We start from the raw sequence: 23,591 nt of genomic DNA, 5'->3' as shown, positions 1-23,591 counted from the left end.
CAATGTGTGAAAATATTCTCACAAAACTCCATCAGGTAACCAGTCAATTGTCCCTTGTGAAAGGGTGAATGAATCTGAAAACTGATCCGAAGATGAATCGCCAGTTACTCAAATCCTTTGAGTGAGGTGCGTCTCTCATTAAGAGGAGGAGACTTTTATTCGGAGGATAGGCAACTTTCCTTTATTTATCCTGTGTGCCTAGTTTTCTCAAATATCTTGTTTGAATTATGCTGCCCTTTTTTTCCGATGGGGAATGGTTTATTCCAGGGAAATATTTCCAGGATGGTGTGAACATGCTTTGATGACATACAGTTAGTCATACAGCATGGAAACAAACCCTTTGGTCCAACTTGTCCATGCCTATCAAATCCTTTTTTCAATAAATGCTAAGATTCCATTTACTTGTCTTATTCTATGCTGCGCCTGCGTAGCCACTTCCTGCGATTAATTCACAAGGCCATAAAGATTCCTCTGCACTGACGCACTTTGAATCTGCTTCCTGTTCAAATAATGATATGTAATCAACCTCTGCCACCCACAAGGAGCTATTCACAATGCGCCCAAATGACAAAGTTATTTGGTTTGAGGGAAGGAGCTGGGGTAGGGAACAGTTTCCTACCACAGTCAAGACTGATCAGATTGTGGTTTTATAATCTGCCTTTGTACCTTTTTACTGTGATTGGGATGATCACTCAAATATAAGCAAGCACAGGCCTCTCGATTATTCCCTTCCCATCATAAAGCCAAACAGCCTAATTAATGTGTGCAGCTAAGCTGAATATAAACCAGATAATTGACCAGAACCTTCCAGTCAGGATGGTTCAATGACATTCTTCATTTTGTATTTGTATTCATGTGTTATTTGGAATTTATCAAGAACAATGAAACTTCTAAATTATAATATTTATTTCTCTCCTATTCAGGATTTGGAATTACGAGCCGGTTTTGGGACTACCCATTCCATACAGTAATTCCAGAAGAAATATTTGAGAAGAGTCACTGATATCTCCAATTGGTCTCCAGATTTACACTATTAATGCCTTGTCAATCAGCCAGCCCTGTCAAGAATCTCTACCCAGATACATTCCTACATATGGCCAGGCCCAATTCTGTCAACTTCAGCTGCATGTAGGATTCCTTCAACACTTAGAAGTGGGGAAAAAAGCTTCACTGCTTTCTGAATTGTCCAAATATTGTCCCCTCCATATTTTCTAACAAAGTGCCTGATCATGGGGAGCTCTATTGCTTGTTGATAAATATTTATTAATTGTTAAATGTATATTTTTTGGACGTTTGTCTATAAATCTTGTTAAAGCAGTTATGCATTGTAGGAAGTATTAACACTAAAGTTTGGGCTTTTGAATTTTAAGCAGTTTCTCATTAGTAAGTAAGAGCATTTGTGGGGAAAAAGGTCAAAAAGCTGCAAGTAACTGATCATTCAGGTTTGACTACTTTTGTTCATTTTCCATGTTAGCAAATGTGAGGAACAATGGGGCCTTCATTTCCAAAGTTTTAACTTTCTCGTCTTTACATTTGACTCTTTAACTTATCAGACAAATACCTGATCTTTCCACTCTCCAATTAAAGCATGGGAAAAAAAATTCCTTAATGTTGGAAATAGTTGGGGGACTTTTCTGTTATGCTATTCCCTTTCACATAGTGAGACATAAAGATTGGTTGCTGTTCTGTAAATCCTTGACATTCAGTTTGTCATGTTATGTTTCTATACAAACTTCCCACAAATTTATTCTTAATTACTCTTCAAATTCCTCCTGCACCTACCTACTTTGTATCTGCCAACTGCTATGCATTGAATCCTCTTCCTTACCCCTATGTACTGCTATCATCATTTTTGTTTTGAACGAATTGCTGCTTTTAAGTTCACCCTTATTAAATATAAATATGGGGTGTAAGGAAAACTTGTACCTGACATCTCAACGCCATTAAAATGCATTTCCCTCTTACAAAACTTTGCACAAAATTGGAGTGAAACGTTTTGAAGAACTGGGCTGTGATTTTTGACTTTGCTGGTCAATGGGTCAGGGCTTTGTGCAGCACTATTATAATGTTGGCTGTTTGCCCAACAAGTCTCAGAACTGTACAGACTAATGTATGCAGTTGGAAATTAATATCCAGCCGAAGAAAATGTGAAAAATTTGACCAAGGCTGTCTGGAAAATGGAGAGTATGGGGTTCAGATGCATTATCTACTTGATAGTGCATCTGTTATTATCATGCACTAAACAAATTTTAGCTTTTTGTTTTGCAAATATTGTTGGGCAGGCCACTCACCCCAAACTCAGATTTTATTGAAAATTATTGCCCTTAATATTAGAATCTTGTAATGCTTTGGACACTGACTATATTATGAATGTAACTCTGGGCTGATTAGCTCCACAACTTTCTGGGACCGTATGCTGGCTTAACTATGCAGTTTAAAGAAAGTTCATTTTTTTAATTGTTTTACTGCGAATATTGATGCATTTGTGAACGCTTCAGAGATTCTATATAAGGTGAAATGTAATTGTAAATAAAGGTCTGTATATTTTGAAAATAGTTTTTTTTCGTCCAAATTCTCTTCCCGAGCATTGTTTAAAATCCTTTAATGTTCTAATTATATTGCAGGTATTTGACCAAATTCAGAAGCAGAAATTATGTAACTATTTGTTTCAAACTAAACCTAGCTTGTGAATAAATCCTGGTCACAATTGCTGGAAAAGGCCTGTCGATCAAAATGCAGTAGAAGATTTTCTATATAGGCCAAAGCTTTGAAGTATATAAGACTTTACTTTTTTACTGTGCCTCTTCATTGATTTATTATGTACATTTTTTGTGCACCAATGGGTTTTAGTTTAGAAACGAAGTCATTTTACTGAAATATTAAAAACTAACTCGCCCGTTCAAACTTAAACCAGACATTTAGGCCTGGTAGTTACCTAATTTCCTTTGCAAAATAGGTGTCAACTGTGGTGGAACAGTGCATGCTGTTAATTGCTTGCTGTAACATTGAGCTGTAGTTTGATCACCATCACTGACAAAGCTGGAATATGAAATACTAATTAATTGTGGGTTTTCTTGAATGGAAAAAAAAACTAAACTGAAGGATTAGCTATCTAAAACCAATCCATCTCTTTCCTCCTTTTTACATAATCTGTCTCTTCTTTTGGCTAGGATCTTGGGAATAAAATTGTTCCTCACATGTAGAATATCATGTAAAACAGAATCTGAAGTGTAGACGTGCAGTTGGACATTACTGGCATGTACTAGACCTGGCGTAATGTGGATATGTGAGCTGCTTTTTTACAAAATAACTTATGAACTCGGCAACTGAGGGATATAGTAAAACTGTCTCACTTGAAAACTACTGTTTGGGGTTCTGTGAAACTACTTTGAAATTGCAGAGTGGATTGTACCCCATCTACAGCATTACTCCAGTAATTCCAAATGTAGAAACTTGTGTAATGTTAATGAATTTATATATGCAGCATTGTATCAAATTGCTTTTTTGATTGACTAAGTGTTAATAAAATTTCTAGTTTATAAAATTAGTGAACTTGAAGCCTTTAAAGAATTTTGTTGCAGAATGTTGACTTGTGACTATAAAATTAATTGATTTACTGAGCACTAAGTTGTCAGACTGCAATTCTTTATTTTTCACTTTGCCTTTTTTGCACAGTAATAACAGTTCTCAGTGGTGTAACCTATTGTCACCAGTTTTGAGGTCCGTTTGTTCACCTTCCAAGCTGAAAGGCAAATTGTTGCCTAGGATACTCGCTCGTTCGGCTTTAGGTCAGTGTTGATCAGTCTGTTTTCTTTTTGTTCACAATATTCCCATGGGAAAAATGGTGTTTGAGAATTGAATTTTTGATATATGGAAAGCTAATTAAATGCTGGTGTTGTAATATTATCATGTGGTCTTGAAAATGCTCATCTTCATGCAACCTGGGGCTGGGAAGAAACTGAAGCCTTCCTACCAATGTTGAACTGTACGATTGATTGATTACATATTGTGCGGAATCATAAAGAAGCACCATTTGAAGGAGTTCTTGTAGTAGTGTCCTTGCCTCTGAGCCAGGAGGACTGGGTTCAAGTCCCACTAGCTCCAGAGATGTCCAATGATGCTGCTGAACCAATTGATTAGAAAATATCGAAAAAGAGCCACATAGCTCAGTGGTTAACATTGCTGCCTCACAGCACTAGGGACTCTAGTTCAGTTCCAGCCTCAGGCAATTGTCTGTGTGGAGTTTGTGCATTCTCCCCATTTCGGTGCAGGTTTCCTCTGGGTGCCTCAGTTTTCTCCTGCAGTCCAAGGATGTTCAGGTTAAGTGGACTGGCCATGCTAAATTGCTCATCTTATCCAGGGATGTGCAGGCTCCATGGATTGACCATAAGAAATGTGGGGTTACGGCGACTGGGTAAAGTGGGGTGGTTATGGGTGGAATGCTGTTCGGAGGCTTGGTGTCGACTCAATGGGCCAAATGGTCTGCTCCTATACTAGGGATTCTATGATTCTGCATGAGGGCTCTTGCAATATTAGCCCTCCCTCTATACCCAGGAGACCTGGACTCTTGTCCCATCTGCTCCAGGTATGTAATAACATCTCCAAACCAGTTGATTAGAGAAAATATTTTTTGGGGGAAATAAATGTCTTGAGGGCTCTTGTGCAGTTGTACTGTCCCCACCTCTGGCCCAGAAAGCCTGGGTGCAAATCCCACCTTCCAAAGACATGTCTGAACATATGAAGAGTTTGGGGGGAGGCACGGGGTGGTGGGGTAACCAATTGCATTTCTTTTTTGAAAAAGACAGAACCATTTGAGATGACACAATTGGGTTGGAGTAGGAGCTGAGGTTACAAAAGATGATGAGGGTCTTGGGATGAGTGATAGTGTCCCTTCCTCTTGGCGAAATGGTAGGGAAACGTCATAATGTGTTTGAACATAATAAGGTTGATTGAGTACTTTTTCTTAAAAATTAGAGAAAACAATGGCAAAATCTGGTAAAGTACCAATTATCCACTTTTCATAAATCACTGTTATGAAAGTAAACCAATTGACTGATGTTATTAACCTCGTAGAATTTATAAAACAATCTTTAATAAAGTGAAAGCATTTTGTTTTGCATGTGTTTAAAATTACTGCCACTATTCACATAATTGAGCCTTATCTGTGCTACTGGAACATGGAGAGAATTAAGATGGGCCCAGCTTTAAAATGTCCTGAGTAGAGTATGCTCACAGTAATTAACCCCTCAGGACAGGCTTATGTGGAATGTGAAGATAACAAGTTATTCAAGGTGTCCCTCTACACACTCTTCCACCCCTACCATAGAGATCAAAGTGGCTTTGTCAGGAATGTATTGCTGGAAGCTCTTTAATGTATTCTTATCTTGTCTGAGTCAGGAGCATGACAAAATGTTGCCTATGATGAAGATCCTCAAGAATGCTGTGCATTAGGGAGTTCCAGGGTTTCCAGTGATTGAGTAACAGTGCTACAAAGTTCAAATTCTGTGTGGTTTGGAAGAGGAACTTGGAGGTGATGGTGTTGCAAAGCATCTGTTACCCTTTCTTTGTAACTGGTAGAGGTAGTGTCTATGTTCAATACTTGCATTGCACAAAATAACCATTTGAGCAAATTTTCTTGGCTTCCTATGGTGCTTCAGAGCTTTATTGTGGGAGGTGAAACTCGTTTCACCGAAAACATTGACAAAGAGTGGTAGGAGATCATTCAGATTTATAGAAACGTATATGTGGAGGGAGAGTAGCGAATGAAAGGTGACTTTGTACTTAGAGTTTGCAATTAAATAAGTGAAATAAAATCGACATTTAAAGGCACTTTTGACCCAAATGGTCCATATTGATAATTCTATGCATCAACAGTTTTTCTAATCTCATTCAGCCACCTGTAGCTACATTCCGTTCTCCTTCATGTATTTATCCTTGAGGGCAGCACAGTGGTTAAACACTACTGCTTCACTGTGCCAGGGACCTAGGATCCATTCCAGAGTTTGCGTGTTCTCCCCATATTTCTTCTCTGTGCTCCAGTTTCCTCCTATGGTCCAAAGATGCACAAGAAAGGCTGGATTGGCCATGTTAAATTGTCCATATTCTCCAGGGATGTGTGGGCTAGGTGGTTAACTACGGCAAATGCAGGATTACAGAGATAGGATGTGAGGGTGCATCTGGGTGAGCTGCTCTTTTGGAGGGTCTGTTTCCACAATAGGGATTCTATAATTCTAAAATATTGATATCTTTTGTGTTTTAATCTCTAATTCTGATAGTGTGCCTTATGTCCTCCTGATCAGCTGTATGTGTGTATTTATTTGTAAAGTTCCTCATTCCTGTCTTAATTCTTTTTGCAGTTAATTTTATGCCCTTCTAGACTTACCAACCAGTGGTAATGATCTGTTTCTACTGCTCTGCCCCATGCTCAGTTTTCAAATATCTTGATCAAATGCCCCCACAATATTCATCTGAATTTACGCAAGGCCGCTTTTGTACAAATCTACAAGTTACACTGTCTGTTTGCAACTTGCTCATTCTGTTTTTCTGGTTTCCAACCCCCTTCGCTTGTGTTGGTGTCAGACCAAGACTCATTTCCATGAACCTTTTTCAGTTTTTAAAAATCATATGGTTAACAGGTTGACTGAGGGATAAACAGGAAAGGAAGAAACTGAGGGTAACTGACGTGAAAGCAAAATACTGCGGCGCTGGAAATCAAACAAATACGGAATCCTGGAGAAACAGTGGTGAGAGAAACTGTTACTGTTTTGAGTGCATTATGACTCAGTAGAGATCTGAAGGAAAGTCATGCTTTGAGTTGATCCCATGGCTTGATAGTTATGGGCGATATGCAAGACCATGAGGCGGCTGCTGCTGATGGTTCATGGCATCTCATGGATACCCAGTCTTGTTGTTAGATCTGTTTAAAACCTGGTCCATGAAGTGCCACATTAACAATGGACCCAAACTCATTGTGAAGCTGGTACTTTGTCTCCGCAAGGACTGTGCAGCGGTCATTGTAACTGATATTGTCATGAACAAATACATCTGCAACAGGCAGTTTAGTCAGTATGAGTTTAAGTACATGTATGCTTTTCCCTTTTTGTTGGTGTTCTCACCGCCCACTGCAGACCCAGTTGAGCAGCAATGTTCTTTAGGACTCAACCAGCTCAATTAGCTGAAGCCGAGCCACTCTTAGTGGTGGATGTTGAAATCCTCCAACCTAGAGTACATTCTGCACCCTCGCCATTCCTTTTATTGCTCAACATGGAGGAACACTGATTCATCAGCCAACAATGGTATATGATAATCAATAGGAGATTTCCTGGTCCACATTTAACCTGATGGCCTTGATACTCTCTGCTGAGGACTCTGTGGGACAGGTGGATGTATGAATTATTTTTTGTATGTGGTTGCCAATTTGAGTTATTGTGGTATGTGGAGGGGCTGCTACCATAAGGTTGACTGCAGAGCCTCTTGTTGGATAACTCTCTAATAATGCCAACATTAGGTTTTGCCTGTCCAGCTGATGAAAACAGTTGGTACGCCCCTGTTGATTTCCATTCAGCCCCTTTCGTAAAGATAGAGGCTGATGGGCCTTTCTTCCCTATTCTTTATCAGGTCTACTGCCTCTCAGTTGGTTCCATTTGCATCTACATTCCTCCCAGCCTGTCAGAATCACCCAACCATAAATTCATAATCACCTTATGATGGCTGACTGTGTCTGTGGAGCATCCCTGTTCCTCTACGTCGGGTCTTCGTGGAAGTGCAAAGTGTGTTTTTGTACTTCTCAATCAGATCTCTGCAGTTCTGTGGATGAAATCCATCTTAAGTACCCATATCCATTTGTTAAAAGCAAGCTGTTTAGCTTTTTCAAACTCTAGTTGATTTGCTCAAGTTGGTGTCCAGCGTTTTTGTTGCTATGTGTCTGCTGCCTGCTCTGATGAATCAGGATAGCATGTTTTGGTCATCTCACAGTCTGACAAATGTTTGTTTGATAAGGGGGAATAAATCTTACATTGAGCTGCTTCGCAGTGTAAAAATCCAAACTTCAGCTGTCAACTTCAACTTCTTTACAGACTTTTCAATTGAGACAAACAGGAGCTTTGTGCCAGTCATTGAAAATTTGTATCAGTTATGTGCACTTTAAGATCACTCTATTATTAGTTGGGGGCAGTCACCTCACTCTGGATGTCTTCATATGGTACACTGCACCAGTCTTTACTCCATTATGACCCCAGGGAGGGAACTAGACAGCTACCTCAGCCCTGCGAGACTCCAACAGTCCGCCCGCACGAAGGGAATGCAGACAGTTCCCCAGTGACAGGACTGTTGGGGAATGGGCTTTGGTAACCTTAAAAACTTTATAATGGGTGTTAAAATTGCCAGCATTAACATGCAATGCATCTCCACGTTGATTATAAATACATGCTAGTTCAGATCTGTTACTGATCAGGGAGTAGCTGAAGGAAATGACCAAGTCTTGCATTAACACACCCCATTGACAAATTGTCCTTTATATTGAGACGCTTGCTCGTACTGATGGTTTGTGTTTTCTAACTAGGAATTCCCAACACCTTCAATGTTTCACCAGGATACATCTTGGGTGAATTGGCCGTGCTAAATTGTCCGTAGTGTTAGGTAAGGGGTAAATGTAGGGGTATGGGTGGGTTACGCTTCGGCGGGTCGGTGTGGACTTGTTGGGCCGAAGGGCCTGTTTCCACACTAATCTAATCTAATCTTCAATACTCAGTGAGATTAGTTCAGATGGCTCAGGAATGTAGATTAATTGATCAATGTTGATAGCTGAAAGTATATTAATCTGTTACATATTTTGTTTCACATCCTCTTGAGCATGTACCCATTAACTTCTGTGGCACTAAAACATGAGCATATTCATGTTCTGAACTCTGGTTCTTTTTCCAGTTTGGTTGCATGCAATCGCTCCACACCTTTTTCATTATTTCCTCCTCTGCTCCCATGGAAACTTGTTCATTGTTTTCACAGGCTCAACAGGTTTTTGTGTTGTAGAACAGAGTATCTCAGATTTTACAATTACAGGTGAGGCAAGATATTAATACTGTTTAGTTTTGCTTCAATTTTCATACAGGAATGCAAACATCATATCCTGTTTACTTTCTGGAAACCTTTCAATCCTTTTCTTCACTCATCTGTATTTCTGTACTTTAGCTCTGTGTTCACTGTAGGATTCCATTTTCTTCCAATAGCCTGTCATACACCAGCAGCAGCAGCACAGAGATTTTCTCACCTCCAACGTTTCCTGCCTTTTCTCTTCTATAATTTCATGAAACCAGCTTGAGTATATATGTGTGCAATGGTATATTGAGTGTGGCGTGAGGTTAGTCATAGCTCATGTCAACACCAGCCTTCCTCGGTCCCTTGCAATTTGCCTAGTGGCACAACAAGTCTACGGTAGATGCCATTTTCTTAACCCTACACTTATTCCTGGAACATCTGTATAATAAAGTAACCTACATCAGGCTTCTAATTACTGACGACAGCTCTGCCTTCAACGCTATCATTCTAATCCAACTGACCTCTAAACCCCAAGACCTAGGTCTATGCAACTGGATCCTGGACTTCCTAACCCACAGACCCCAATCAGCAAGAATAGGTAACAACACCTCCTTCACGACAATCCTCAACACCCACAAGGCTTTGTATTCAGCCCGTTACTGTATTTTGTAACTTGGCACTTACGACCGTGTGGCCAAATTTTGCCCAAACTCCATCTACAAGTTTGCTGATGACACCATTTTCAGCTGCATATCAAACCCAGACAGAATGCAGGAAAGAGAGGGAGTGCTTGGTGGCGTGGTGTAAAGATAACAATCTCTCCCTCGATGTCAGTAAAAGTAAAGAGCATCAACATCAGAAAGCAAGGAGGAGGATTAACCCTACCTACGTCATTGGAGTTGAGGTGGAGATGGTCAAGAGCATCAAGTTCCTGGGCGTGACGATCACCAACCATCTGTCCTGGAACACCTATTTTGATGCAATGGTCAAGAAGGCACAATAATGTCTTCCTTAGGAGGCTAAGGAAATTTAGCATATCCAAAAGGACTCTTGTCAACTTTTAACTTTGCTACTTTGAGCTTTATTTGTTGTGTAGATGTACTGATAGTTTAGGTAGTGCTGGAGGAAGCCATTGTTGCATACCTGAGCTTCAGAGTGGTCCCCTCACTGAATCCATTCCATTCAGGTGCATCATGCAACCTATACCAGTTGTAGATGCACCATAGAAACATTCAGTCTGGATGCATCACAACCTGGTACAGTGGCTGCTCTGCTCAGGACCGTAAGATACTAGAGAGAGTTGTAAACACCGCCCAGACCATCACGCAAGCCAACCTCCCATCCATAGACTCCATCTATACTTTTCGTGCCACAGAAAAGCAACCAACATCAAAGACTCCCCCACCCCCACCCCCACTCCGGTTATAATCCCCTCCAACATTTTGTCAGGCAGAAGATACAAAAGCTTAAACACACGTACCGACAGGTTCAAGAACAGCTTCTTCCCCACCGTTGTTAGACTTCTGAACGGACCTCTCAAATTTTAAATGTAATGTTGATCTTGCTCTTTATGCATGTTCTTTGTGGCTGTAACTTGGTATTACTCACTCTGTTCTATTTCCCTATGATCTTTGTGTGTTATGATCTGCCTGTAATGCACATGAAACAAAATGTTTCACTCTACCTAGGTACATGTGACAATAATAAATCAAATCAAATATCAGTGGTGCATAACATTAACAATCAAATTAGGAATACACTGCCAGGAAGGAAGGTAGATAGAAATGAATTTCTTCATCAATTTTAACAGGGCATTAAATACATAGTTGCAAATGAGACACTTGTCTGTTTACAGGGAAAAAGCAGAGGCAAGGAAACAATTGGATAGTTGTTTCAAAAAGCCTGTACAAACAGTAGGCTGAATGGCCATCTTCTGTTTTATAAATTGAGTCCAGGATTGTAGCATATACAAGCTTTCTTAGGGAAGTTAGGCTAGAGAAACAGATGTGGTAAGTTAAAATGACAGACCGATGTTCCCAAGCATTTGAGTCTACCTTCGTACCCTGTCCTAAGGCTGATATTTACTGGGATTGGCACTGACCCAACACTTCACTTTATTCTTTAGACATCATCTAACTGGATTGCCTTTTTTTAAACAGAAGCTTCCAGTGTGTTGAGATAAAACGTAAAGGAGATTCTGGTAAAAGAGGTGCTACCCCAAGGAGGCTACTTTCCAGTAACCTTAACATGAAACCTGTATTTGAACCCTATCTCAGCAGAAGAAATGTATTTGTGAACGTTGGGAATCCCTGCAACAAGGGAGGGACGTGGATATAGAAAATAAGTGGAGAAAGCTGGGCCCCAGCTAGAGGTACTTTGATAAACACTCACACACTTGCACAACACCAGCTGTCGTCCTACTGTTTCTCCTTTTTTTATTTCTGTTCTGACTGGCTGTCAGAAAACTGATCTGACCATTTCTATTGCAAGAAGTTGCTGCAATAATGCAGCAGCAGAGATTGTAGCAAAATGAATTGTACAGGGGCAGGAGTTTCCCCACAAGTAGAAATGCTTACTGATGTGCCGTCTGCCAGACTGAGGCAGTGTATTTATGTGAAAAAGCTGTACAAAGAACAAATTTCTAGCACTGCTGTCATTTGTCCTGATTAGAGAACTTTCCACAGTGCAGGTGAGCCTCTGGCTTCATAGGAGGCATCTGTGATAGGGGGTGGGGAGGTAGTTATTGGAGCTGGAGGCTCCATACCCCAAAGACGGGGTCATGGTAAGGAGGGCTCAAAGGGGCTATCTGTCCTGCTAATCTAGTCCAAAGGGGTTATTGGGACTGCCTTGCTGGTCTAGTCCCTATTGGGACTGTTTTGCTGGTCTAGTCCCAAGGGGCTATTGGGACTGTTTTGCTGGTCTAGTCCCAAGGGGCTATTGGGACTGTGCTGCTGGTTCACTCCCCCTTCTAAGCTGTACTGCATTTGTGTTCCTGACAGCCCAGTCCTTACATAATGTCAGTGCATGTTGAGACCAGGGTTTTTTACACTGCAGCGGATGAGTTTCTAACAGCATGACCCCTATATTGGTCAATGATTGGTTTCGGGATTGCCACAATATCTCGTAAATCAGACTACAGAAAAAGTTGCAAAATGTTTGTTGGAATTTTCCCATCAGTGTTTAACTCTATCTTAAGATACCCAAGTGCAATGTTTGGGAAAGCCATAGCATTGAATTCCCATCAGAGTGTCCAATTGCTTATTTAGTTTTGGGACATTTCCAGGTGCAGTTTGACTGTTACACTTAGAAGCGTCACAAACTTCAAATAAAATTAATTAATTGGCTGCAAAAAACATGAGATATACAAATGACCTGAAAGGCGATATACAAATATAACTTAAACTCTGCCAAGAAGTCAGAGTTTTATAAAAAGCTGACACTATTAATTTCTGTTCCCCAATTCTAATATCACTTCAACCAATTTTGACTAAATTAAAGAAAGACTTGCAATCATATGATGTCTTTCAGGATCGCAGGGTGTCTGAAAGTGTTTTGCAACCAATAAAATACTTGTTGAGGAGTTGTCACTGTTGGAATGCAGGAAACATGATGGTTACTTTGTGTGGATTAAAGGTCCCACACTGCAACAAGGTGCTGAACAGATTATCTGTTTTAATGATGTCGGGGAAAAATGCTGAACAGGACATCGTTTGCAGATAGTGAGGACTACAAATGCTGGAGATCTGTAGTCCTCACTACAGATGAGGCATTCTTCCTCCAGATGTTGGGTGGTGAGGGTGTGACGCTGGAGAAGGCTCAGAACCTGCATGTCCTTAGCGGAGTGGGAGAGTTGAAGTGTTTGGCCATGGGGTGGTGGGGTTGGTTGGTGTCCTGGAGATGTTCTCTGAAGCGCTCTGCAAATAGGCGTCCTGTCTCCCTCATGTAGAGGAGACCATGTCGGGAGCAATGGGTGCAATAAATGACATGTACCCATTGTGCAGATAAAAGTGCAGGTAAAACTCTGGATGTGGAAGGTTCCTTTGGGGCCTTGGATGGAGGTGAGGAGGGAGATGTGGGCACAGGTCTTGCACTTCCTGCAGTAGCAGGGGAAGGTGTCGGGAGGGGATGGTGGGTTGGTGGGGGGCATGGACCTGACAGAGTCGTGGAGAGAGTAGTCTTTATGGAAAGTGGATAGGGGAGGAGAAGGAAATGTATCATGGCGGATAGAGGTATATAGGGACAGGATGTCCATGGTGAAGATGAAGCATTAGGGCCAGGGAAACTAACGTCTTAGTGGAGGCAAAGGGTGTGGGTGGTGTCCCAAACCTATCTGGGGGATTCCCGGACCGGGGGGATAGGACAGTTTCGAGGTACATGGAGTTGAGTTCGGTGGGGCAGGAGCAAGCTGAGACAATGGGTTGGTCAGGGCAGTCAGTCTTATGGATCTTGGGTAGGAAGTAGAACCGAGCGGTGCAGAGTTCCCAAACTGAGGTTGAAAGCTGTGGGTGGGAGATCCCCTGAGGTGATGAGGGTGTGTACAGTCTGGGAGAAGATGGCCAATAGAGGTGTATAGGGACTGGATGTCCATGGTGAAGATGAGGCGTTGGGGCCAGGGAAATGAAAGACTTGGAGGAGGTGGACGGTGTGAGTGGTGTCCTGAATGTATGTGGGGAGTTCCTGGACTAGAGAGGGTAGGAAAGTATCAAATTCTCTCAGCTACTTCCCCCCCAGTCCCGTACCCTTCCCATTTATCTCTCCACCTCCTTGGCTCACAAACCTCATTCCTGATGAAGAGGTCTTGCCCAAAACATTGATTCTCCTGCTTCTCAGATGCTGCCTGACCTGCTGTGCTTTTCCAGCACCACACTCTCAACCATTCACTTATTGTTCATGAGTAAGCTAGTCTTCATTTTGATTTGGCTTCCAGGTGCAGGAATCACTCTCCTAACCTAACTTTCAACTTGTTTCAATAATTATGCATCTATTTTGTAATGCATTGCCAGAGCTGAATACAAAACTCGAACTGCAATCTCAGCAAGATCAGATACAGCTTCCACACCAGCTGTTTGATCTCCTTAAGTCACATTCCTAACTATACATCTGAAATCTGTGCTGCCAATCCAGAGGCACAGGACCAGTGGTTTGGATGCCCAATTCATCACAAGCCCCCAATCTTTATCCTGCTGTTACCTCAAGTAACGTGAGCTCATGTTCCATGACTAGACTTTTGCATTGAATTTAATCATTGACATGGTGTCCCATTTCCTGAGCCTACCCAACCAGAATATAAAATATACAAACCGATCATTTGATTCAAACGTTCTTTATCAGTGATTAAGCTCCACACAAACCTCCTTCCCATTAAATCCATATTTAACTCTCCGGTTTTGATATTAAGGACTGATGCAACAGTGACTACCACTTTCCCTTGCACTGAGGGTGTTAGGCTGATGAAATAACAATGTATAATGTAGGGAATTGAAGAAAAGCCTTGTATTAGTACTGCAGCTGTGTCTCTGAAAAATGTGAATATGTTTCACCCAAAATGTGATTAAATTTGTAACCTATTGATTTGTTCCATGGGCAAGAATCCTGCAATGGTTCTTTTTCCCAGGTGGAGTTATAATTTAGGGGGAATGTTGGCCAAAACACCAGGGAGGTTTTTGCTTCGACCGTCAACGTGATCTAAACAAACAGATGGGCCCTCAATTTAGCAGCTCGTTTAAAGCACCTCATCTCTGACAGCCTGGTAATGGATGCAGTGGGAGCCTAGATTTTGTTCTCAAATCGTAGCTTAGGCCTTGAGTGGGCAGAATTATTACCAAATGAGCCCGGTGGGGACACTAAATTAATGTGAATCGCTGATGGGTTAGGAATAGGAATGTTTAATAATTTATTAATCTGGCTCCTGATCGGTGGGCCGCTTCATTTTTTTTATTGTTGTTAATCTAAACCCTTGGGGCCCCTCTGGTGGAAAGAAAACAACTTCACTTCATGTTTGCTTTTAAACACATCTCCAGGGATTGTTCGTTTTCCAGGCTGTCTACTCTTGTTAAAAGATTCTGATGATCCAGGGGACTGCATCATTGACTCAACCAGCTTTCAGTAGGCCTTGCACAGTTTGTTGAAAAAAATTCTTTCCAAAACGTCAGTTTTAAGGTTTGATAGGTTAATGACATTTCTAAATATTGCCCCTTTTTTTTTCCTGCGCTGCTTTCCAATACCCCTTGGCTATTACTGATTTATTTTCTGAGCAAATGTTTTCTCACTCTGTTTGCTTCCCCTGTAATTCCCCGGAGCTTGGCATTTTCTTTAAAAGAAAAGACCTTTTAAGCTGAGAGAGTGATAGCAATTGTAATCGCTGTGAAACTGAGATGAGGTCTGATGGTTATGGAGCAAATTGATATATACTAGGCTTCAATCATTGTGCTGATCCATGGATAGCCTCCTACTGCAGTTTGCTTTTCCAAATTATAGAGTCATAGAGATGTACAGCACAGAAACAGACCCTTCGGTCCAACCCGCCCATGTCGACTCAATGTTCTACATTAATCTAGTCCCAGTTGCCAGCACTTGGCCCATATCCCTCTGAACCCTTCCTATTCATATGCCCAATCAAATGCCTTTGAAAATGTTGTTATTGTACCAGCCTCCACCACCTCCTCTGGCAGCTCATTCCATAATGCAACACCCTCTGCGTGAAAAAGTTACCCCTTCGGTCCCTTTTAAGTCTTTTCTCTCTCACCCTAAAACTATACCCTCAAGTTTTGGATTCCCCCACCCTGGTGAAAAGTCCTTGCCTGTTTACCCTATCCATGTCTCTCATGATTTTCTAAACTTCTAAAAGGTCACCCTTGTCCTCTGACACTTCGGGGAAAACAGCCCCAGCCTATTCAGCCTGTCTCCCTATGGCTGAAATCCTCCAACCCTGGCAACATCCTTATAAATCTTTTCTGAACCCTTTCAAGTTTCACAATATCTTTCCTGTAACAGGAAAACCAGAACTGAAATCAGTAGTCCAAAAGTGGCCTAACCTGTATCCTGTACAGTCGCAACATGTCCTCCCAACTTCTGTATTCAATACACTGACCAATAAAGGCAAGCATACCAAACGCCTTCCTTACTACCCTGTCAACATGCGACTCCATTTTCAAGGAACTATGAATCCAAGGTCTCTTTATTTGGCAACACTCCCCAGGACCTTACCAATGAGTGTAGAAGTCCTGTCCTGATTTGCCTTTCCAAAATGCATTACCACCTGCATAGGATAGAGGAATACAACTAGGCCATTCAGTCCATCAAATCTGCTTCACCATTCGATCAACTCCATTCTCCAGCCTCCTCCCCATAATCCTTGATCCCCTTAACAATCCCTTTATCTATCTCTGTCTTAAATAACCTCAATGACTTGGCCTCTGTGACCCTCCTCAGCAAAAGGTTTCCCAGATTCACCACCCTCTGGCTGAAGGAATTCCTCCTCATCTCTGTTCTTATGGCTGTGCCCAAAGATCCTAGTCTCTCATATTAACAGAAACATCTCCTCCATGTCCACTTTATCAAGGTTTCAGTATTCTGTAAGTTTCGATCAGAACTGCCCCCCCATCCTTCTAAACTCTATCGTGCACAGACCCAAAGCTTTCGACCGCTCTTCACATGACCAGCCCTTCATCTGCATGATCATTCTTGTGAACCTCCACTGGATCCAGTACAAAGCCAACACATCCTTTCTTAGACTTAGGTCTCAGAACTGCATTCAACATTTCAAATGTGGTCTGACCAGACCCTTTTACAGCCTTAGCAGTACGTTCCTGCTCTTCTATTCTAGCCCTCTTGAAATGAATGTCGACGTCACATTTGCCTTCTGAACAACCAATTGAACCTGCATGTTAACATTAAGAGAATCTTGAACCAGGACTCTCAAGTCCCTTTGTGTTTCAGATTTCCGAAGCCTTTCCCCTATTTAGAAAATAATCTACTCCTCTATTTTTCCTACCAAAGTGCATGACCTCATTCTTTCCACATCGACTTCCATCTGCTACTTCTTTGCCCACCCTTCCACCCTGCAGCCACACCACCTCCTCAACACTACTTGTCCTTCCAGCTATCTTTGTGTCACCTGCAAACTTAGCAACAATGCCCTCAGTTCCTTTGTCCAGTTTGTTAATGTATAACGTGAATAGTTATGATCCTAATACTGACCCCTGTGGAACTCCATCAGTCACTGGCTGCCATCTTGAAAAAGACCCCTTTATCCCACTTTCTGCCGTCAGCCAGACAGCCAATCCTCTACCCATTCTGAAGATTGAGAAGACTGAACTGCTGAAATTCTGTCCTCCCCCTGACCTCACCTCCCGCCACCATCCCTTGATTTCATCTCCTCCTTAGCCACTCTCATTGTTCCGACCTTCCCTTTCTTTTTGCAACGCCTGAACAAAGTCCATGTCTTTCGCTTCAGTGATAGATGGGTCGAGACTGGATTGAAGGTGGGAATGCTACTGCAGTGGAACAAGGCAGTCTTTGTGCTGGGAATGAGGGGTTCTAAGAAACTCAGTTCCAGATCTTATGGATGTGAACAGCCTGATTTAGCCTGGAATGGTGCCTCGTGAAGGGAAGCAACTTTTGCTGAGGGTGCAGGGTATCTGGACAGGAACCTCAGGCTTCTCAGTCTTCACTGGAGGACCTCAAGGTTCACCCAAGATCAGATGACAGACACCCCTGGCAGGGAGGGATCAGGAAAGTGAAGCTGATGTCATACGAATATCCAGCACTCAGACTGGCACCAAAGGGCTTCATGTGGTAGGAAGTACTGGAGGGCTAACAATACCTGTAACTTTGACCTCATGTTTGTCATTTCCCCTGACTTGTATATGGTCCACACTGAAAGGGTTGCTGTTGAAAAGTGCATTAGGCTCCACCCAATCTGATGACATGCAATCTTGGATGAAGGAACAGGGAATCTTGCTGTAGATCCCAATGGGGTTTAACATATTCTCTCTGGTCCATTGTAATGTTTGCGTTTATGCCGAACCAGCCAATGTAATTTGTATCCTTTGTAATCAAGCAAAAATACTATATCTTGTTACTGAGACAAATGTCTCTCCTTGTTATTGATGTGGCTGATCCTTTATTGTTGTTAACCATAGACTCAGCATGGAAAGGAGGGTTGGTTACAGCAAGTAACCAGCCAGTTGGATGGTTTCACTTACATACCACGTGAACCCCTCCTCTTTGGATGTGGCCTGCTATTTTCTCTGATACTTAAAAAAGGCACCTCTGGTTCAACCATCAGTGAATTCTTCCAATGGCTTTATAAGTAAAAGCATTGTCCATCTGACATGCTTCAATATAAAATATAACATCCTAATTCTGTTAGCTGTCAAGGTGGTACAATTGCCCTTTCAATGACCCTGGTTTAAGCTGAACTATGTGATCTATTCTAGCCCCATTGATCATTAGCAACAGGCCTTGCTGAACATGAACAGAACCGGCTGTAATGTTTTTCATGAATGGACAAGCTGCCAGCAGTAACTATCTGCCATAGAAACCGGTCAATTGGCTAAAGCGCAAGGGAGGTTTTGACATGCAGAAAATTATACTTCAGCCAAAACCAATGCCCTCAGGAGAGGAAAAAAAATGTGAGCTGGTAAGAATTTAAAGGGTTCTAAATTGTTCCCATTAACAAGATTATTATCTGCACTTGATCCCTTAGCCCGCATTGCTCACACTAAACAAGACAGCACTTTATTTCAATGACGGATCAAAGGAACATGCGTGGCTGCCTCTTTCTGTACTTTTCTGATGTTTGTAGACTGTGGGGTTAACTGAAGTCCTGCTTTTAGTCTATTGCTGTACTTGGCTGAATTGATGATTATTTTGTTAAGATCAGTAGCTTGTGGCCCACTGACAGAGAGTCACAGAGTCATACAGATGTATAGCACGGAAACAGACCTTTCGGTCCAACTCAACCATGCCAACCAGATATCCTAAATTAATCTAGTCCTATTTGCCAGCATTTGGTCCATATCCCTCTAAACATTTCCTATTCATATACCCGTATGGATATTTTTTAAATGTTGGCAATTGTACCAGCCTCCACCACTTCCTCTGGCAGATCATTCCATATACACTCCATCCTCTGTGTGCAAAAATTGCCCCTTATAGCCCTTTTAAATTTTTCCCCTCTCACTATAAACCCATGCCCTCTAGTTCTGGACTCCCCCACCCCAGGGAGAGTCTAAAATTTTATAAACCTATATAAGGTCACCCCTCAGCCTCCAATGGTTCAGGAAAAACACCCCCAAGTCTATTCAGCCTCTCCCTATAGCTCAAACCCTCCAACCCTGGTAACATCCTTGTAAATCTTTTCAAGTTTCCCAATATCCTTCCATTGGAGGGAGATCAGAACTGCACACACTATTCCAAAAGTGCCTAACCAATATCCTGTACAGTCACAATATGACCTCCCAACTCCTGTTCTCAGTACTCTGACAAATAAAGGAAAGCATACCAAACGCCTTCCTCACTATCCTATCTTCTGCGACTCCACTTTCAAGGAGTTATGAACCTGCACTCCAAGGTCTTTGTTCAGCAACACTGCTCAGGACATTACCATTAATTGTATAAGTCCTGCTCTGATTTGTTTTTCCAAAATGCAGCACCTCGCATTTATGTAAATTAAGCTCCATCTGCCATTCCTCAGCCCATTGGCCCATCTGATTAAGAACCCATTGTAGTATAAGGTAACCTTCTTTGCTGTTCACTACATCTCCAATTTTGGTGTCATCTGCAAACTTACTAACTACCTATGTTTACATCTAAATCGTCCATATAAATGATGAAAAGCAGTAGACCCAGCACTGATCATTGTGGCACACCACTGGTCACCAGCCTCCAGTCTGAAATGCAACCCTCCAACTACCACCCTCTGTCTTCTACCTTTGAGGCAGTTCTGTATCCAAATGGCTAGTTCTCCCTGTATTCCATATTATCTATCCTTGTTAACCAGTCTCCCATGCAGAACCTTGTTGAACACCTTACTGAAGTCCATATAGATCACATCCACCGCTCTGCCCTTATCAATCCTCTTTGTTACTTCTTCAAAAAACTCAATCAAGTTAGTGAGACATGATTTCCTACACACAATGCCATATTGACTATCCCGAATCCACCCTTCCCTATCCAAATATGTGTAAATCCTGTCCCTCAGAATTCCCTCTAACAACTTGCCCACCATCCCTCCAGCTTGACTAGCTTTCAATAAATGACCATTAGTCCAAAAAAGCCCCACGCATTCATACTTCTGAATGATCAAATGCCTCATGGACAAAGTAATGCATACAACGATTAGAAACAAAAACAGAAAGTGCTTGTAAAAGCTCAGTCCAGCAACACCTACACAGAGTTAACACAGAGTTCAATATGACTCTTCCTTCAAGTTCCCAACATCTGCAGTGAAAATGAGATTTGAGGATTTCTTCACAGGGCCTAAAAATTACAGGGTGATGCTTGTATTTATAGCAACTTGTCACATTTACTGTGTATTTAAAACTGAATGAATGTGGCTAAGGGAAAACTTGGAAAATATCCATGGAAAATGTTAATTGGTTTCAATGTCCTGACTGTAAAAGGAAGCCATTTTGCACATTATCTTCAAAGTGTGCACTTGCCTGCACATTGGAGGAACTGTTACAGATTGAGAGTCATGCTGGATTGTCCCTGGAAAGAATATTATAAAGAAATGAAATGTCTTACCCAAGGAAAAGGTAATGGAGTCACCCACTCCATCACCACCCACGGTCATCTCTATATGGTATCCTCTTCTACATGTGATAAGGCAAGACCTGTTGAAGTTTTTAATGCAATTAAATGAGTTATACTAGTTAGATACATACCATTCCACACATCTGGGGTATCTGAGAAGCATTTAAAATCCATAAGAATAACTCTTGCTGACTCTATTAAAGCTTTGCTGGCATTTTAGCCTGACCTAGGAGTTTGAACACAGATGTCAGAATTAAGAAGTTCCACTTTCTTGCAACAGTAATTAAAGTTAGGAAGTGTTTTGTGTTTTATTGATGGTAACCAAGTTCCAACATGTATGCCAACTACCCACATACTTGAGAACAGAGAGTGTGGCACTTACATTGGTGCAATAGAGAAAGTTAATATTCTCTGGCAGTTGGCACCAAGCTGGATAGCAACCTTAGAGCAAATGCCAGAGTCTGATGATGTGTGCTCCTCTGCTGGTCCTCCAGGAAGAAGACCTTTTTTTTTTCACTGCCCCCCTTGAGCAGGACTTCCAGGTTCCTGCTGGAAAATTATGATGCCATCTTCCCTTTCTTCAACATGTTCAGATTCTGTCTATGGCCAAGCAGCCTAGCTTTAAAATGCCAGCGCTGTGCACAGCAACCTTTTAAAGATGTCACAGGAGCCAGCGATACCTGGGGATGGTGCCTGGGAACGTGGAGATGGAATCAGACATGAGGAATGTTAGTGCTGGGTAAGATAATTAATGAGGCTCTTTTGGTAAGATACAAGAAATCTTGCTAGGCCTAATGGCAATAAGTCCTCCAAATAAAAAAACTAGCTCACTTTGAGCTAAGCCAAAACAAGTAAGATTCAGTCCTATGTAACTGAATTTTGTTGGTTCCTGGTTTCAGACAAGAAGACAAAGATTTAGCTAAAAATGCTCCATATTCCTAAGGCATCACAGTGCATAGGGGATTCAGACATGTAGCCACAAGGAAGTTCAAATAAAGGTTTAATCATCATTCGGTATCAGATGATGATGGGAAGACGCATTGAGTCAAAGAGTGAAAAATGAGGAATAGGTTTTTGTGAAATTACTCATCGAGAATTGATGCAAGATCATTACCTTGGCAACTATCTTTTTGTCATTCAGTTGAACCATGTGCAATCTGTACAGCTGGTAAAGTACCTGTTTGTCAATATGTGATATTGAATTTGTTAAAAATAACTGCTAGAAAAAAAATGCAATTGTATTAGGAAAGGCCAATCTGCTTTCTTTAAAAAATAAAGCAGCATTCAAGTATTTGTAGAAATATTTTAAAAAGTCGCTTTGGAAGTGGTCTTAGATTAGATTACTTACAGTGTGGAAACAGGCCCTTCAGCCCAACAAGTCCACACTGACCCATAATGCACCCACACCCATTCCCCTACATTTACCCCTTCACCTAACACTACAGGCAGTTTAGCATGGCCAATTCACCTACCCTGCACATTTTTGGACTGTGGGAGGAAACCCACGCAGACATGGGGAGAATGTGCAAACTCCACACAGAGAGTCACCTGAGGCGGGAATTGAACCCGGGTGTCTGGCGCTGTGAGGCAGCAGTGCTAACCACTGTGCCACCGCGCCGCCCACTAATCTGATTGAAGCATTTCAAACTTCAGATGTTAATCTGGGTTTCTCAACCATCACTTCACATTATTTTCAGGCAATTTTTTTTCTCTCTTACAATTTACCACTTTTAGAAGTTCCTTTGATTTCACAACTTGTATATAAAACCATAAGTATTTTTGCAAGGTTTGTTTTCCCAATGAAGTGAATGTATAAAATGATAAATTTGAGAGTTTAGAAACTGCCTGAATAAATATATAATTTTGGCCACAGCAACAGGGAGGCATCAGACAGTCACAGTTAACCATGTCAGTGGATTCTAATCAATATTACAGAAGAAAACACAGCACTGTGTGTAAATGTTCCTCCATAGATACTTTTTTAAAAAAAGTCTTAAAATAACAGACACCAGGAACAGCTCAACTGAATACTCACTTATTGCATTGATGTTAAACATAGCAATGAACACCATCACCCTCCTCGCTTTTCCATTCCCCTCCTCATGACTTCTATCAAGGCAGTGAACAGAAGAGCTATGTACCCCAGGTGGACGAGTTGGGAGGGCTAGAAACCCACCACAGTCTCAGACAAAGCTGTTACTGAAAACATTTTCCATAGTGTGGGACCCTGAGAATGTAAATGTAATCATTTACATAGAAACATGGAAAACAAGAGCAGGAGTAGGCCATTCGGCCCTCAAAGCCTGCTTCACCATTGAATCTGATCATCTAACTCAGCACCCAGTTCCTGCTTTCTCCACATACCCTTTCATTCCTTTAGCCTTAAGAACTATATCTGACTCCTCACTGAAAACATATTCAATATTTTGGCTTTAACTGCTTCCTGGGGCAGCAAATTCCTCAGGCTCACCACTCTGTGGGTGAAGGAATTTCTCCTCATCTCAGTCCTAAATGGCCTACACCATATCCTTAGACTGTGACCACTTGTCTGGACTCCCCTGTCATTGGGAACATGTTCTCTGGGTTGACCTTGTCTAATTCTGTTAGAATTGTATAGGTTTCTATTAGAATCCTTCTTCTTCTAAGCTCTTCTTCTAAATGTTTAAAATATAAATCTACATGTTACGTGATGATTAGTCTGTCAATGCAGCTCCACTTTATTGAATCTGATAAGAACAAGGGCAAACTTGTTTTGATTTAGTGGACATCTAAAACACTGCACCTCCAACAGTACAGCA

At 41.6% G+C, this 23,591-nt stretch overlaps 1 protein-coding gene across 1 annotated transcript in view; it reads left to right on the top strand.

The window, feature by feature from the left end:
• fa2h (fatty acid 2-hydroxylase) overlaps window positions 1-3,621 on the top strand; it is a 118,600-nt gene extending 114,979 nt beyond the window's left edge. Inside the window, exon 7 of the mRNA XM_043707187.2 lies at window positions 924-3,621. Coding sequence (XP_043563122.1) covers window positions 924-1,003 — 80 coding nt within the window. The 3' untranslated portion in view covers window positions 1,004-3,621. The remainder of the gene's footprint in view (window positions 1-923) is intronic.
• The last annotated feature ends 19,970 nt before the right edge of the window (window positions 3,622-23,591 follow it).

Source organism: Chiloscyllium plagiosum, unplaced genomic scaffold, assembly GCF_037043375.1.
Source record: "Chiloscyllium plagiosum isolate Xiang-an unplaced genomic scaffold, Cpla_swu_hap1 HiC_scaffold_17, whole genome shotgun sequence".
NCBI lineage: Eukaryota > Metazoa > Chordata > Chondrichthyes > Orectolobiformes > Hemiscylliidae > Chiloscyllium > Chiloscyllium plagiosum.
The sequence above is the reverse complement of the archived record's forward strand: the minus strand, read 5'-3'. Positions and strand labels throughout refer to the sequence as shown.